At 43.8% G+C, this 18,097-nt stretch overlaps 1 protein-coding gene across 9 annotated transcripts in view; it reads right to left on the reverse strand.

Moving 5' to 3' along the window:
* magi1b (membrane associated guanylate kinase, WW and PDZ domain containing 1b) overlaps positions 1-18,097 on the reverse strand; it is a 122,272-nt gene that overhangs the window by 17,806 nt on the left and 86,369 nt on the right. For 5 of the 9 annotated variants that reach the window (XM_072451631.1, XM_072451633.1, XM_072451629.1 and 2 more), the window contains 6 exons: positions 17,405-18,061; positions 8,021-8,052; positions 7,616-7,660; positions 4,604-4,850; positions 2,010-2,101; positions 1,391-1,583 (listed from right to left, as the gene is read on the reverse strand). In XM_072451631.1, coding sequence (XP_072307732.1) covers positions 1,391-1,583; positions 2,010-2,101; positions 4,604-4,850; positions 7,616-7,660; positions 8,021-8,052; positions 17,405-18,061 — 1,266 coding nt within the window. The remainder of the gene's footprint in view (positions 1-1,390; positions 1,584-2,009; positions 2,102-4,603; positions 4,851-7,615; positions 7,661-8,020; positions 8,053-17,404; positions 18,062-18,097) is intronic. The other 4 variants (XM_072451634.1, XM_072451638.1, XM_072451630.1 and 1 more) reach the window with 3 other exon arrangements.

Genomic DNA, 18,097 nt, shown 5'->3' on the forward strand with positions numbered 1-18,097 from the left:
GTAGTGAAGGAAAAGTAAAAAGTATTGTAAACTGTAAATTGTACAGTACGTAAAGGTACTTTTGCTCTTGTTCTTTGTTACTTTCCACCACTGCTTCCTAGTCTCACAATCTAATTTGTTCCAGCAAAACCTTTGTAAAAGTCTAAATATTGTACTGTCAACATTAAAAGTCTACAAAAACCATAATAATGTTATGTTTGTTGCTATAGACACAACGATCACAGTGAAATCCTCAGTTCACACTGTATAATGTATTACCATTGCTCTTTGTCACTAGCTTTATCAAAACAAACTTTCAAAATGATAAAGTAAAGTCAATGTCAAAGTCAAGCGAAAATGTCAGCTATAAAAATACACATGTTTAGATTCACATTTTAGGAGATTGAATAGAAATGGCTTAGTTTTGCTTCTAAACGTACTGTGACCTGAATAATCCCTATTATAACTTAACAATTGTCGATGATTGTGCACCAACATCTCCCTGTGCCTGGTTGTGTTGATACATCCAGCACTAGATTGAGTAGGTCTTAAAGAAGCTCCACATCCATCTACTCATCTGTATAGGACAAAATATGAACTGAAGCTCTGTGTGCCGTGTATCTGGGCATTTCCTTTCCTGTACGGGCACTCAAAGGAGGCGCCTCATATTCCTGACGCTCCGAGGCAGACGGAGAGCAGCAGAGCACTAATGTCTGGATGCTGTCATCGGGCCGAAGGTTGACTGGCCTCTCCATCATATTTATGGCTCTTTTTCTTTATCGCGGGAGAGATTGTTGGTCGGTAAAACTGAACTGCTGTTTCCTTTAAATTCTGCACGGACTATAACCGAGCAATTATGGACATGTGCACTACTACTGCACCACAACCTGAGAACCACTGATCTAAAGCATATGTCGAGACGAGCATGTGAAGCAAAAGCACAAAGCAACATTTTTATGTCTAGATTTAGTTCAAATGACTTGAATTCAGCAATATAATCTCAATATAACTCATGTGTACAGTTTGGACTAGTAAAGCTTTATTTATTAGATTGACACAAAATATGATAAGTGGGTTTTGTCTTCCTGTTCTATGCAACATTTTGAGGACTTTTACCCATTAAAAAGATATAATTGTGTTTAAAATAGTTAATGGCAAAACTCCTAATTTATAGATTATTATTTGTATTAAACCAGGTTATGGTAAATTAGCAAACTGAATGCTTCTAGATAGAGAATACATACAATAAAGTGTATTATTAATTAAAATGACATTAAAAAAATCACATATGAAAAATTTAAACTACTAAAATCCAGACAAATATCCTGAATTAAATCGAGTTGACCCAGTGTGTGGCTGTGCAGTGCAGTGAGTATATGCTGAGCAGTTGTATAACCTGTGCTGCTCTCACCGGCGTAGCTGGTTTTGCGGCGCACAGTCAGGTTGACGTGGCCCTGCTTGGCCGCTTGCTGCATCAGCTGCACCACCAGTTGGTGTGACTTGCCCACCACCGCCGTGCCGTCCACACATATCAGCTCATCACCCGAACGGAGACGCCCATCCTCATCTGCGGCGCCGTACTTCACTATGTGGCCAATGTAAATCTGCAACAAAAGCACAATTGTGACCGGTCCTAATCAACATTAAGTGCAAAGATAAACTTAGCGATAGTCAGACAAGTGGGGAGAAAGTACTGATTGATACTGAGTGATACAATTCAACTTGGCTGCTGTAAATGAAGTCAATCTTTCAACTATTCCAGTTTGTTCAACCAAAAAGTGCATTTCAGGCCAAGTTACACAAATAGTCTTTTTATCTTTTATATTTTTATTTTCTTTTTTACTCTTTTGATTGATCAAAGCCAGATCAAAAAGAAACAACATGAAACACTGCCATTCACTGTTTTGCCACAGGCTGATGCAGATGCTTCGGTCCATGCTGTTAAACCTATGAAGATGAATCTGGTGTATGTATACAACATAGATAGAAACATTAAAGATGATATTTGAGAAGGGCCCTAATTGACTTACTGGCTCTCCGGCCTCATTTCCTCCGAGGATCCTAAACCCGAAGCCTGTGTCCTTCCTCCACAGGAAAATGTCCTGCTCCTGGAAGTCTGGAACTGGAGAACAATCGAACATTAAGATGTGTACACGCCAATACCAATAGTACAAAGTATGAAATCCACAACCAAACAAGAAGAACATCCAAACGTCTTTGCCTGCATCGAAAGATATTGTAGCTTTGATGGGATGAAATGTGCATTTCAAAAGGGGAACTATTTCAGCAAAACAGCTTGAGAGAGCTAAAAACAGAACTTGCCACGCCAAAACACATTTAGAGGTGACTTTTTATAGATCTTTAAATAACTTGATTCTACTGAAAATCATAGTGTGAAGTAGCTCTCAAACTCTAAACGGTAAATTTGTGCTAATATAGGAGACGATTTCATGATCTTTTTATGCCAGTGAGATACATAACATCCACCCTCTCCTTGTGTGACCGCTTGACATGGCCATTATCACAAGCTAGAGTGGTTATTGCTCTCCATCTATTTATTTGATTACTGAGAAATGAAAGTTGATGTGCGCGTCCAAGCCTGTCACCCTAATACGAACCCGCAGCTCGTGACAGCTCATGCGCATACTGAATATAGTTTGTGCAAATTGTGTCCTTTCGAGGGAGGACTCTTTGCTCCTAGGTATGCATATTCATTTTTGTCTGTATGTATGAACAAGTACAAGAGTTTTCCATTGAGCCATCACAGGCCACCATGTCCAGGGCCACAGAAGCCGCACAGACTTGTTCGGTGCAGCAGGAGGCCCGAGCAGCCTGCTACAATCTGTTCCCTCAGTCAACAGCTACAATCCCTGTGGAGGACTGCCATCTCCTCCAATATATCTCCATGGAGCCGGCGAGGAACGTGAAAGGGAAAAGTCACCGGGTTAACTGCGGCAATCTGTGTTTCCACTTTGGGAGGGTCGGCTGCGGTTATGCCACGCTGCTGTCAATAGATAGATCCATGAGTGATCCCCGTGGCCGGGCATCTGGTTGAGAATGGATCGGTGTATGACCCCGTGCAGAGGTCATGACATCACGGCTAAAAACCTTACCACGGTTGAGGGCAGTTTGGCGAGGACATTAAACTGAAAATGAAAAATGAATGTGCGTGAAGGTTGTAAATCCACAGGTGAGTTTAATGTCTGCTGTGGCTCGGAGCGGGTCATTCCCTAAAAGGATTTTAGCGGCTCGGCACATTGTGTGCTTAGGACCTTGATCTCTGCCGACTTTTTCATTACAGCAAATGTTGCGTAGAGAAAGTTCTTAGCCACAGCCAAGGCCTTAAGGGGGCATACAGTGGATTTTAGGACAAGTGCCCAATGCAGCATGAAGAAGGGGGCGATTTACACCTGCAGTTACAGGTCACTCCACAACCTCCGAGCTCCCTGTACTTGTGTTCACGCTATATGCTTCCTGTGAAACCAACTGGCTAGAACTCATTATTAGGCTTGTAGTCATACAGCACTTGAGGTTAATCTTATTATCTAAAGCAAAGTCTCCAGTTAATTTGCTATTAAGGGTGACCTTGTGCAATTCCCTCGTCCTTGATTTTGTCTTCTATCTTATATCAGAACAGGCACAATAATGCAGCTCCCTCTTGTCCCTCTTGGTTTGTTTTTTACTCCGTTCTCGACTCCTTTATTTTGCTGTATTCATCACAGCCTGTTTTACAAGCCTGGGCTGCAGACTTTCTTTCTGCACAGCACCTCGTGGGCATCTCGAGTGAGAAGACGTTATGGCATCTCTGCTTCTGCGGGCTCCCGTTTTATACTTGGCAGCGAACGTAAGGGTTATTCTATTTAATTGGAGCATCCCCCTCCCTTCAGAGACGCTCGGGCCTGACAGAGGCGTGCGCGATCCACTGACATTCATTTTACTACAGCGGCTAAAAATATGCACAAAGTGTCTTCAGGGATGTCTGGTGTGAAAGTGTGTCATTGGTGCCGTTGTTGGCAATTGGAACAAAGTCGTGTGCGCTGGACAGAGACTTGTGTGGGCTTATTAAACACATTAGAGACGCAGCGATAACAAAGTGAATGAAGGCTACAAACTATGACCTCCAACAGTGTAATAAAGACTATTTTTGCCTGCGCTATCACCGCAACATCCATACGCACTACACAAAAAGCTCATCAACTTGTAGATTAGCAATTGGGACGTAAAATGCGACATCGGACAGACAAGAAAATAAATAATGCAGATTCTGGGCATAAAATCTACAAACAAATCGTATCCGGGAGGTAAAATGTAAGAAGTGCAAATGTTTGAATAATTTAATATCGTTTACATTAAGCTTTTGTTACAATAGAACTACTCACGGTGGGAAGAGGAACCAAAACATTTATGGAAGTAAGAGCCCTGTTACATCAAACTCCATTAAACTCACTTAAATGTAATTGACCGAGTGTACCTGGATACTGCATCTAAGCTACACATTCATTCTAATCTAAAAAGCCCGACGTTTATCCCATCATCCATTTAACAGCCCCATCACCTCCTATAAAACTCACCCCATGCACCACACAGCCTTCCGCCAACCGCCACCATAGCAACATATACTTACGCCTACTTTCATACATGCTCCTGGACTGGACCCAGATTTTGACAGGGTCCGGTTTCCGTTGGATGGTCCCGTCGGTGGCGGAGTCCTGGGGGGGCAGACCGGGCAGGGGTTGTGACGGGGGTGGGGGGGCGGAGGTCTCGTTGAGGGGCGCGGCCAGAGACGAGTGCACAGGCGAGTCCGTGTGGGCACTCCGGTGGCTGGACACGCTGAGCTGGGAGCTGTTCTGGCTGTCCTTCCTCGTGAGTTGCTGTAAACAGAGCAGATGGACCATAATGTCATGTCAGGTGATGGGATATGGGTGAGGTATCGGGTGAGGTATCGGGTGAAGTAACGGGTGCCGTGGAGATAGACGTGCTGCACTGTGGGGTAGTAACTGAATGAATTAATCTCGTTTTGTATTTGGTGTATACATTTACAATATTAACAATATTACAAGCTAAACAATGTTTTTTCCTACATAATTCAACAGTGCACAATAATGTCTTCTATATAATGTGCATATACTGTATATTTAGAATTGTATGTATTTCACTTTATTGTAAAATGAACACTAAAATGTCCTGTGGTGGAGAGGCGGTTCTTTACTAAAACTAAATGTTTAACTCAACTTTAAATATGCATGGTCAAAATAAATTACAATTATTCTTATTTTAGTAAAAATTCACCTTTCTGGCCAACTTTGAATATGCACTAGTTTGATATCCTGCAATGTGAAAGCTTTCTTTCCTTCTTTCGGTTTCTAACTTTAAAAGAAGGCTTGAGCCAACGGCCGAGGTCAGAAAGCAAATATAATTCAAATTTGTAGTATATGTCCTGCAGTATGTCGCAAGACATGTAAATATTAAAATAATAGACTATATAATTCTAGTGAAATCCTATTTGCACTTATTCTAGAACATTTCATGTTTTATTTAAACTATTTTTGTCTTTTGGTATAAAGGTCAAACTGCAGAACAGGACTTGGAGAACTTTCTTTATCATCTAATACTTCCATAATCATAGTCCATAAAAATGTTTTGTAGCTTTGACATATGAACCAGTGTAAATGTGGTTTGCTGCAATGCATTTGAACAACCTGTGCCACTTGTGTGGGTATTTCACGTAACACAAAGAATGATAAAAGGGTTTATACAGGGGATTATCAAACAATGGTAGAAATAGACTGGGCTTGTCATGATTAAGTCATTCAGCGGGGAAAGAGTCCTTTTCTTTAACATAGAATTTATTAAAGCGCACAGCACTCTGCCACATACGAATGATCCAGGCTTAATAATGCACGGAGAAGGTTCAGAACGAAGGCTTCATCTGCTGACAATGTAGACCTCCTCAGAGATACTTGCAGCGCCCCGTCACATGGGCCCTTAAGTACTCGCTGGAGTAGTTTATCTACCACCTTCACTGTTCTCCATCGGCTCCTCTGCATACTCTGGCACACCATTTTCTACACTACACAATACTAAACCATCTTTGAGACAGGTTGTCAAGCTGCAATAACTAATGGTAAAAAGTAAATATAGTAGCAATTATAGCATTAGTTTTAAGGGTGTCAGCAGTGTTTGTTTAGATTTAAGCCCCAGTATGAAACATTTGAGTCAGAAATGTTTAATTTTTTTTTCATTTTGGATGCTTTTATTGCACTTAACATAGAGGAGCATGTGTCCTTACTGTGAGCAGACTTGTATCTCAACCCTGCCTCTTACTTGGCCTCATTTCCATGGAACGGTTGTGTCTTTGGCCATAATTTTCCACAGCATGGCACATGCTACAACACACATTAATCTCCATAAAATATGTTCCATGGTTTTAACTTTCACTCCCAGTAAGCCACACAGTTGAAGAACGTATGACATGATAAGTAGTACTGAGGAAAGTATACTCCTACTTTTATGTTGTATTTTAGAAACCTAAACTCCCAAACTTGTACTTGAGTAAACATTTTATTGTAAGTAAAGCATTGCCGTCTTAAGTAGAGATGAACATAATTGTAAAAGTAGCAGTACAATCTCAGTAGAAAAAAAGTAGTAGACGTCTTCCTTTGTCTGTAAATGAGGTCATTAATAGGAGACTCAAAGAGAATAAAGCAACAAAGTCTCGTTGCAGCACCACCCAATCCGGTCCTTACGATGTGAGGGATAAAAATACACACAGAAAATAGGTGGAGGCCAGCAGCTCATCTCCTTTCTGGCATCAAAGACCTTCAAAGTACTTCTCATTACTCGCCAAATCCGTTTCCCGCACCTCTGCAACCCATCTTTTATTGCTCCGCTTAAATAACTAAGTAAACATTGGCTAAGTCCAGTAGATGTGGCCAGCATTACAAGGTTATTATGTGGAGAAAAAATCAATAAAGTTTTGTAATCAGGCGCATATGTAAAGCCGAACTCCAACCAGAGAAATTATTTTAGCGGGTAATCGAGGCCTCTTTAATTTCTAACACAACACAAGCCTTAGAAAACCTATTCTGAATTTCTGGATGGGTCTACTGCCTTCTGCAACGTATTAAGAAGGCACAAGAAGACAGGAAGCAGCAGAGAGGATGCAAACTAATGTAACAACTTCATAAATCAAGCAATGAGAGCATCTAAAAAAGGCATAACATATGAGCCGTAACAGATCTGAGGAAAAGTCTTTGCAACATTCTCAGTTTCTACCATGTCATTTTGTTATTTTATTATTACAAACATACCCAAAATCGTTTTTCATTTCATCATCTCTTTATTTTGGAGCCTGTTTACCGTCTTTATGTGCCTTTCAAACAACTTTCTCCTACTCCAGAAGGCACTGACCAATCAGCAAGCCCGCCCCATCCCGTCAGGTCATAATTAATTTATTTTAAAAGCTGTGCACTCAATTTCCTCCGACTCTCACATGGCGTGGCAAAACGGCTCCATACAGAATGACCCTTTTCATCCTCTTGTGACAATAGTATTAATGTGTTGTATTTACTATTATAAAACAGAAAGATACTGCTGTACGACCCATCACCACGTGGACTAATTTGACATCACATACCGTCCTAGTGTAATCTCTGTACGGAGGGGCCAACCCATAATTATCCTGCAACAATACAAAAACAACATGTGATAAAATACTTGAATGACGGCACCAGCAGCAGCTCAGTTCACCACAGGAGCACCTAGCACCAGCAGCCCAGCGCCCAGCCTTCATAAGCCTGTTAGCAACCCAGTTCACGTGGTCGTCAAAGCCCCTCGCGCCCCCCAGAGAAGAGAAAGGTAATGATAAAATGAAAAAGGAGGGGGGGAGTCAGAGGAGGGGAGCTAGGATACCAGGATCCACCCACGCAAAGCACACAGAATGTATATCACACACACACAATTTAAGTTGTAAGCAGAGTTAAGAGCTTTGCAACACTGTATTTGCGAGGCAGCACATTTATGGAGAATGCAAACTACTCACCAATTTGGGGCTCTTCTTTGCAGGTGCCACTCCTGCGAAGCCAAACAGAAAAACAAAAGTAGGTTATGACAATAGTTTTTATCCAGAAAATATATATAGAAAAAAAAGAGGTGTCGAGACAGTGCACGCCAAGCCCTGCTCTGCTCAGCTCTGCTCAGCTCTGCTCTGCTCTGCTCTTCTTGCTACTATCGCCTCTCCGGCTCGGGTCCTGAGCTCGGCAGCGGCGGCGGCGGTGGTGGTGGTGGCAGAGAGGTGGGGGGTGGAGGAGGGGTGGGGGGCAGACAGGCAGCGCTGCGATCTATCTGCATCACTGCCGCGGTCAGCCCTCGCTTTGACTGGTGCAGCGCAGAGACAGAAGAGAGGCTGGCCAGACAACCCCCGGGGTGGGAGCAGGCGCGAGCTGTTCCAGCCCGATTCTAGACCGATGCAGTGGTGACAGGAGAGGGAGAGGACGAGGGGGGGGGGGGGGGGTTTCACAACTAATGCCACAGAAAGAGAGAAGACAGAAAGACAGCTGTGCTCTGGAGTCCACGCCGTAGCATTACCCATGGAAAAGGAGTCCAAGATACTGAACATTAAATTATAGGCAACCGTCAGTTCCCCTCTTACTGAGACCATCTTCGTGCGTCCGCTGAGCGCCGCGCTCCTCAGTCGAAGGCTCCAGCATCTATAGGCAGTTAGCGCGTCCTCCCTTCTCTCGCCGCTTTTCCTTTTTTCCCCTCCCTCACCTCTCTGCACACTGCCCTCCCCGCTCACTCTCTTCCCCTGAGCATCAGTGAACCGCGCTCACTCGCCCCCTCCCGTTTTCCCTCCTTCTGAAGCGCACATCCATGCAGCGGCGCACACAAATCCTGGCGTGCTCAAGGTGTGACAGGCGGCGTTGAGCGTGAACGAGCAGAGCACACAAATATCATGGAGAAATATCATTACGCCAGACAAAGGAAGAGTGACTGATGGCTGCTACGCTAAATCAGTTCAGATATAGCCCCGAATGTGTTTCAAGCACACGCCACTCCGAGGCTCTCAATCCGCCTGCGTGACACGAGCAGCTGTGTGAAGTTATGGAAATGAGAGGCGGATAATACAACGCAGCAAAAAGTTACGATCTCTGTACTCTTTGAATGTACAAAACACCTCAAAACGAGGCTGCGACGAGCATAATGAAATAAATTGGGCGAATTCTCAGTGTCGGTCCTTGAGGGAAAAGGAGGGGATCAGATATGGAACGCGCATGCCTTCTCTTCTGCATCTCAGACATCTGCTCCGTTCACAGCTGACGGCTCCAACTGTGTTTTGTCTGCACATTTTCCCTTCCCTTTCTATCCTCTTTCACCTTTGCATCAAGTCAAAAGAAATCAATTCCTGGCAGAGACTCATCCCTGTGGATTCGACAACACATGCCAAGAGTTTTATCTGTTTGCAATCTCTTGAATCAGAAAATTAGCACTATTTTGTTTGTTGTTGACTGATTGTGTTGCGCCTCATCCTAACACACTGCCAGGTCATTAAGTGGTTCTAAACTGTAGATTAATAAAAAAACATTAAAATTGCTTGTTTTTGGTTTAGTTTTTTGCAGTTGATGCGTCAGGGTTTTTGAAACATTGGCATTAGCAAACATCAACAGCCAACGTGGACACAAAGCCGTGCAACCTGTGCTTTTACTTAAACTTGTATTCACTCTCACATAATCAACAAACCACAGCCCCGGAGCTCATTTCATTCTGCTTGCTCAATCTCCCAGCGTTTGTCAGCACATATATTCTCCAAAGTAAGTAATGACGCTTTTCAAGGTTCACTATTTGCATGCATTGTTTATGAGATGGATGAGCAACATTTTGCCCTGAATTCCGATGAAGTCTGTTAATATAATTAGATGAAGAGAGTCAAAAAGGAATTTGAAATCAACTTTTCTGCTTCGGGACCAGCAAAAATTAAATTAAAAACAGCAAAATGTTGAGTGTTTTACTGCCCAAGCACGTCACGGCGCTCACTGACGACTGAAGCGTCTATGAATGTACGATTCAATTTGACAAAAAGAGGCAAAAAAAAAAGATACAGATCACTAGCTGCTTGGAAATAACTTTGATTAAGAGTTGTGCATGGGCTCTTCAGCAAACGGTGTCAACGTTGGCAACGCGCCTTTTCCTAAACTGTGGGCATTACGCAGCAGACGACGTGGTCCTTTCCCGTGCCTGTGTCAACGTGATGCTAGTTCGCAGCTAGCACCAACGGCTTCCAACAGGCAGGGCCATCTGTCACCGTGGTGACAATGCCTAGTGGCCATGAGGGTCTGACAGGCGGTCTCTAAGCAACAGTGTTTGTGCTGAGCTTACTACTGCATTTGTACAGGATGGAGTTGGCGTCGAATTTCTGAATGAATCGATAATTACCATTTCATTAATAACAAGCAAGGCATTCTCGCTTAAAGGGAAGATGAGCACAGATGCCCAGCCTTTGTAGATTATGTGCAGAAGATTGTCATGAAACACACATGGCCTGTTTGGGCAGGTTTGAAGCACATTTTCTACCCAGACCACGCTCTTCTCCGCTCACAACCGCTTTCATTTGCTTGCTCAGTGTGGTGCCACTGGCTGTTTTTAGTCGGCAGAATTTTAAATGCGAGCAGGGCAAAAATGCAACACTTCCTTTCCCATACAGTGAATCGATATGCTCCCTTCTGGATGTTTATCTCCTCATAATTGCTCTGTACAAAAGTATACAAGTTACACCGGTCTTAAGATGCGCCTGCTCGTAACTGCGTCCGCGGGTTGTGCAAGTTCCCGTTTATTGGCGTTTGGCGCGCGTTTGTCCTCACGACACCGGTCGGCAGAGTGCTTTTTGACAGGGGCCATTTGGAAACCGGTGCTGCGCCTGCCCATCATTATGCCAATAAGTGCTATCAAGTGTGGCAGTGATCCACTCTGTGTTTTAGCCTCTTAAAGTCACTATCAGCGGAGGACAAAAGACAAGTACGAGCGTTTCACACACGGCTCCATCTTCAAGGGTGCTATAAATCTCCAGTAAACAGCAATTGGAATCAATGAGGGGAGACTTAAACATGGGTAAACAAGTGTAAAGACGGCAGCTCATGTGTACCTTAATATACTACAGGAGACAGCTTTTCTCAGACCATTTTATCATTACTATGACATCATCCAATCATCCAACACCCACTGGGACAGGGCAGTACTAAATGGGAGCAGTCACATTTATATATTGCTTTTCTACCTTCAAGGCACTCAAAGCGCTTTACATCAAGGAATAATTCACCCATTCACACACTAGAGGAGAGGCGGTTAAGTGTCTTGCCCAAGGACACAACAGCAGTATTCCCCAGAGGCAGCTGCAGTCACCACTGACCTACTGTCACTACAATCTAGCTTGTTTGCACCATGGCAAGACACTACAGGGAAAGGTCTTTTGGATTTTTTTTGGGTCAGTATACTCTCTAAACAAATATACGTCAACACATGGAAATAACACTTTGTCAAATATGTTATTGTTTAATTTAATCTACTGTACTTGCCAGTTACTTTGTAACTGCATTTTCCCCCATAGGACAATAAAGATGAGCACAGATTGCATCCACAAAATTTGTTCCATGACCATGTTCTGATGTCAACCTTGTTTTAGTTGCTACAAGCTCAAACCCCTGAAGACTGCCGACTGAGAAATGCAAATTAACATTAAGTATGCATGAAAAATATATATGAAAAATATATAAAATGTGTATGAACATGTTACATTATTGGGTCAATACTGGTGAGTGATAAATTTAAGTGTGGGTGTGTGCTAGCAAGGTGCACAACTTGTAACCATTATCCAATGGACTGTATTTCATCCCCTTCCTACATTGCAGCATATGTTCTGTCATCCCAGTGCAGCAATTGTCCTTTAATTTACTGTCAGACGTGCCAAGCTTTAGCACACAACTGCACCCTAGTAAAAAATAAATAACTTTCATTTTTGACAGTAGAGAGCCTTGGTTTGCTACTGGGGAACCATGCTTCAGGTAACTTAACGGCAAGAGAGCTTTTTGTCTTTTAAGACTTTTAAGGCAGGTGTGCAAATACACGGTGCATTTTAATGATGGGAAAAGGAATTGAGTGCATGTGGTGGTATCAGTGAGAGCAGAGAGGACAGACAGGAGGAAATGAGCACATTAGAGCAGTGCAATTAGACAAACTGTGGCTAGTGGAACAGGGACACAATTGAAGTCATTAATCAAGCGTGAGACTCTTAAAGTCAGCATGCAAAATGTGTGTGAAATCGCTGTGTGATTGAGCCGTAAATGCACAGGAATGCATATTGTATTTCATGCATTCAGACTGTTTGGGTGCCACAAAACCAAACGCATTAACAGAGATGTCAACGCACCGTCAACAATACGTTTTCCCTTGTTTGAATTATTTCAACACAGCCGTTCACCTTTGCAAAGTCTGTCTCCCATTACTCAGTATGTTCTATACTTGTTGCCTTTCCTGAGGCAAAAACTCTTATTTTGTTGGAGTTAGGAAGATGAAACAGGGCAGAAATCCTTAAGGCTACCATTATTTCACAGAATATATTAAAAAAAAAAAAAAATGTGCACAGTGCATAATTTATCAATAAAGATGGCTGGTCTGATAAAGAAACATCCATCAAAAAGTACAACTCTTCCCAGCTGCTGTAACTCAAAACATCTTATTATGTTTGAATCTTTATTTATATGACTTAGTTCTAAAGAAGAATACTTGAAAAAATGACTTAATAAGGATCTACTTTGAGTCTCAGGTATACAGTATATAAACTATGCACAAACTTAAAGCTAAAGTATCATTCTTGGTATCAGAACTGAAAAAGATGGACAGGTTTTGCTCTAATCGGACTATTATAGTACAGCAAATTAATACTTGAGTGATGGTGGGGGGGATATGGCAAAAAATATATATATAATAATATATATATTTTTTTAAATCTCATATTGAACTTGATTTTAGGTGAATTCAATTGTATTTTGTCTTTTAAAAAAACTAAATAAAAATGGGTTTAAGTCTGTAAACTATACAGACTTTTACCTGTAATCTCTCCATTTACCGTATTTTATAAGTCGCATCGGAGTATAAATTGCATAATAGAGAAGAAAAAAACATATATAAGCTTCACTGGAGTATGAAATGCGGTTGCAAGTGTGAAAATACCACAAATAATATCACATATAAGTCTCTCCGGAGAGTATATAAGTATAAATATAAGTATAAGTCTCACACCGGCCAAAACTATGAAAAAAGGTGCGACTTATAGTCCGGAAAATACGGTAACAAAAAACAAATTCCTCCAAACTGCATTTTTTTACAGAGGATTGTCTGGGGACCTTGCCATTCAAAAATCCCAACCGCATATCTCGCATTGACGATTAGAAATGACAGAATCTCGATTAATTACCCAGCCCCAAGTTGAGCGTACTGTCATTTGACAACCGACAAAACCTGGTCATAATCTCTCCTTTTTGCAACAGCGTCCCTTGTGCCTTCACACAGTCTACACCTCAACAGTCTGAAAAAGCAGATTAGCTCACACTAATGCCAAAGAGCGACGAACGGCGGGTCAAGGGGAACAGTGGGGCCTGCATAATCGGCGTATGCGCGAGCCTTCTGGGAACTCCCTTGCAGGCGACGTGGGCGAGAAGCGTGACTCCCCACAGCAGCGTCAGGAGTAGAAAATGTGGAAAATGGAACAGAGGCGACGGAAAAAGGAGGGGATCGCCGGCGATTAGACCAGCATTAGATTAGCGCCGTGTTGCCGTTGCCTGCGCCGCGTGCTATAAACGTATGCATGGCTGTCGGTGCTTCCCCGTGACATATGTCCTGGGGATGTGTGTGATGGATGACGGCGTGAGGAGAATAGCACGGGGCACGGGAGAGATGAAGATGTATGCATGTGATGAGCAAAAGTGACATAAGGAAGCCAATTAGTACGACGCGCGCCTTGTTGCTGCTGAGGGGGGAGTATGAAGCGCTGTGCCAAGTCGGTGTGCGCTTTTTAACGTGTGCAAATCTGTGGCAAATAGTAGATCTCAATGTGCAAAGCGAAGCATAATTAAATCATGAGTAAAAAGGAATAAGAGACAGAAGAGATTAAATGAAGGGGCCAAAAGTAATACAGTGCAAATTAGACAAATGGATTTTTTTTTTTTTTTTTTTAAATAGGGCTGCAATCAACAATTATTATAGTGGTTGACCAGTCCAATTATAATTTCTATTAAACATTGACATTTAAAAAAACGGTTTGATCAAATAAAGGTTGAAATGTGATGACTGTGAAGAATTATTGAGAAAAATCTGAAATGGTTTAATCATTGATAGCTGTAATTATATCTGTAACATTAATTATTTTGTCATGTTTGTGCTTTTGGATCCGTTATAACAGTGATACTTTCCCCAGCAGTCATTTCTCGTACTATGTTTTCCTTATAATGATCTGTGTGGTATGCATGTGTTTAGAGACGGTATAGTCCAGCAAACGTTTCTCAAAACTACGATTGGTTGATTAATTGTTGCAGCCCTGTTTATTCTATTTATGAATTAATAACTTAACTTGCTCATTGATTGTGCGGCGTTCCATGACAGGGATACAGCAAGTCAACGTTTGATTTTACGCTTTCCTCCCTGGTGGTTTAATTTGTAGCCCTATAGTACATGAAACCGACTTATTACAGGTTCACAATTCCAAGACAAGTATACGGGTCGGTCTTCAAACAATCCCCAATCAGCTCCTTTGATAATAAATAACCCTGCTGTAAAAATCCACGTCAAGCTGATCAAATCATGGCACTGCGTTTGAGCGCAATTTTAAGTTATTTCAGAACCGCTGCGAGTGACCTTTACTCACCAATTACTCACATTAATGTGGCACGGTTGCCGTTTTACCGGAACGTACGAATAATGCATTGAACAGACGGGCGTTTTATTATCGAGCCCTCAATCTCCAGATGGGCAGGTGCGACCGTAATGGCCCGCGTTCGCTTCCCGCATTTGCACGTCTAGCAGCACTTTAAATTCAATTAAAGACATCATTGCGTATTATGATCATGTTTACCTTCTCTGCACAAACCCGATCCGTCTTCCTGACGGCTGTTAAAAAGAGTCATGGCGTTTAAACTGCGCGCCGTTGTATTGACAGTGCGTCAAGCTCTGCGATGAGGCTTTATCACTTTACGATCTAGCGCTGAAAACACTGCTCGTTAGCTCGAGGCGGCGAGGGGGAGTTAAACATATTGGCTCGTGTGGCTGGAAGCGTGTGGGAGCGAGTTGGGCGAGAGACGAGCGGAAGAAAGGATGAAGGGATACAACTGGACCTGCATGTTTACAACCAGCAAGACAGAAAGATGACCAGACTGTCGTTCATTTTGCGAGATCACAATGGTTACGGCTGGCGAGCAAACCCCAGAGAGGCCCAAACACGTGTACGGCAGAAAGGACTTGGATTAATAAGGCCCTGCACTGGCTTAGCGCAGCGTGACGGAGAGAAAACGGTCCAATTACTCCCATCATACAGTGCATACAGGGCTCCAGTCTCCGGCCACTCAAGACGAAAAGACTAAAACCCAATCACGTCGACTTCATTCTTCATCTGCGCTTAACAATAGTATTTATAAGCCAGAACTAACAGTCAAATAGGATGCATCTTAGCAGCAGAATGTCAAATCGCAGTGGCAAGGGTGAGCAACTGAGTACAAACCCCAAAATAAACCAGTGAGACATTGTACAGTACTGACAGAGCGTATTCAGACACATTTGTTGACTGAAAGAGTGAAGGCTGGAATCTTACGCCTTATAATCTATTGACAAGCTGCTATTTTATGTGCCTGCACAAACCCTTATGGGTCTCGATTCTTGCCTAAGGCCTCAAACAAGAATGTGCTTTCCCCATTTCCCCCGTTCTCCTTTCTTGCTATAACCATCTCTCCATCGTCCCCTCGGAGGGATCTTGTTTTGATCCTGCAACCTGTATCCACATGAATAAATAAATGTGTCAATAGGAGTTCTCTGCGAACAGCACAGCCTAGGAGACACCAGACCATTATTTTTCGCCAACAGCGTCAAGAAGATTCAAGAGAGATATTTGTTTGTGAGTGGAACGGGAATATTTCAGACATATGGCTGAATAAATCAGGAATTGCAGCTAAATGTGCTGCTTGTTTGCCCCTCTCTTCCATATAAACATCTGTACTGGTGCCAGAGTCAGGACTAAACATGGCCCGGCCTCCTGCTGGTGCCAGAGTCAGGACAAAACATAGACGGGCCTCCTGCTGGTGCCAGAGTCAGGACTAAACATGGCCCGGCCTCCTGCTGGTGCCAGAGTCAGGACAAAACATAGACGGGCCTCCTGCTGGTGCCCAGAGTCAGGACTAAACATGGACTGGCCTCCTGCTGGTGCCAGAGTCAGGACTAAACATGGACCGGCCTCCTGCTGGTGCCAGAGTCAGGTCTAAACATGGACCGGCCTCCTGCTGGTGCCAGAGTCAGGACTAAACATGGACCGGCCTCCTGCTGGTGCCAGAGTCAGGACTAAACATGGACCGGCCTCCTGCTGGTGCCAGAGTCAGGACTAAACATGGACCGGCCTCCTGCTGGTGCCCAGAGTCAGGTCTAAACAGGGACCGTCCTCCTGCTGGTGCCAGAGTCAGGACTAAACATGGACCGGCCTCCTGCTGGTGGCCAGAGTCAGGTCTAAACAGGGACCGTCCTCCTGCTGGTGCCAGAGTCAGGACTAAACATGGACTGGCCTCCTGCTGGTGCCAGAGTCAGGTCTAAACATGGACCGTCCTCCTGCTGGTGCCCAGAGTCGGGACTAAACATGGACCGGCCTCTTGCTGGTGCCCAAAGTCAGGACTAAACATGGACCGGCCTCCTGCTGGTGCCCAGAGTCAGGACTAAACATGGACCGGCCTCCTGCTGGTGCCCAGAGTCAGGACTAAACATGGACCGACCTCCTGCTGGTGCCAGAGTCAGGACTAAACATGGATCGGCCTCCTGCTGGTGCCAGAGTCAGGACTAAACATGGACCGGCCTCCTGCTGGTGCCAGAGTCAGGACTAAACATGGGGAATCTGCGTTTCAGTTTTATGCAGCTAAAATCTGGAACAGTCTTTCTGAAGATGTGAGACAGGCTTCCACTCTGACATTTTCAAATCTAAGCTAAAGATAGTTTTATTTATCCGTGCATATGACTGAAAGGATTTTCTTTACTTCTCCTTTATGTCTTAAACGGTTTTGTCATTTCTGTCATGTCTTTGTGATTTTAATACATTTTTTTCTTGTTGTGTGAAGCACTTTGAATGGCCTTGTGTACAATCGTGCTCTACAAATAAACTTGCCATGAAGCTGAATGAGCCGGCACTCACCTCTCTGCACCAGCATGGTGACTTCACTGCCTTTGGGACACTTGCTGAGCAGGTCCACCACTTGGTTGTGGGACATGGTCTGCACATTCCTCTTGTTCACCTCCACAATGATGTCCCCCTCCTTTAGCCCACGGCAGCGAGGGTAGTCCACTATCTGTTTGACTCTCTGTCCTCCGCCTCCAGGGCTGTCTGCTATAGTAAAGCCAAAGCCCTTGTCTCCTTTCTCCATGTGCACGGTGATGAGCTCAGGCTGCGTGGCTATGGATGAGGCCAGGGTGACATCACTGGGATAGCCGTGCTGGGACGAGGTGTCAGAGGCCCCCTCTGCGCCGGGGCTGTGAGGCCGAGGCAGCCCGTTGATAGGCACTGCTCCATTAGTGGAAACAGCGTTGTTGTTCTGGCTGCCGTGGCTTGATGGCGAGTCGTAGCTGTTAGTCACCTCCTGGCCATTTACAATAATGGGGTCCTTGTTGTCAACAATGGCCACTGAGGTTACTAGGCTCGTGTTGGGGTCATCCGGGTCGAAGGGCAGTGGATAGCCGCGGCAAAGCTCCAGGTCAACCATGGAGCCAATGGGGATGGACTGGAAGATTTTTACCACTTGAGCATGGGTGTAACCTAACACACGTATGTCGTTGACGCTCACGATCACGTCACCTGCGAATAAGAAGAAAAACAACATCAATGGGGAGT

Source organism: Eucyclogobius newberryi, unplaced genomic scaffold (genome assembly GCF_026437365.1).
Source record: "Eucyclogobius newberryi isolate DKJ021-1_F unplaced genomic scaffold, fEucNew1.0.hap1 SCAF_19, whole genome shotgun sequence".
NCBI lineage: Eukaryota > Metazoa > Chordata > Actinopteri > Gobiiformes > Gobiidae > Eucyclogobius > Eucyclogobius newberryi.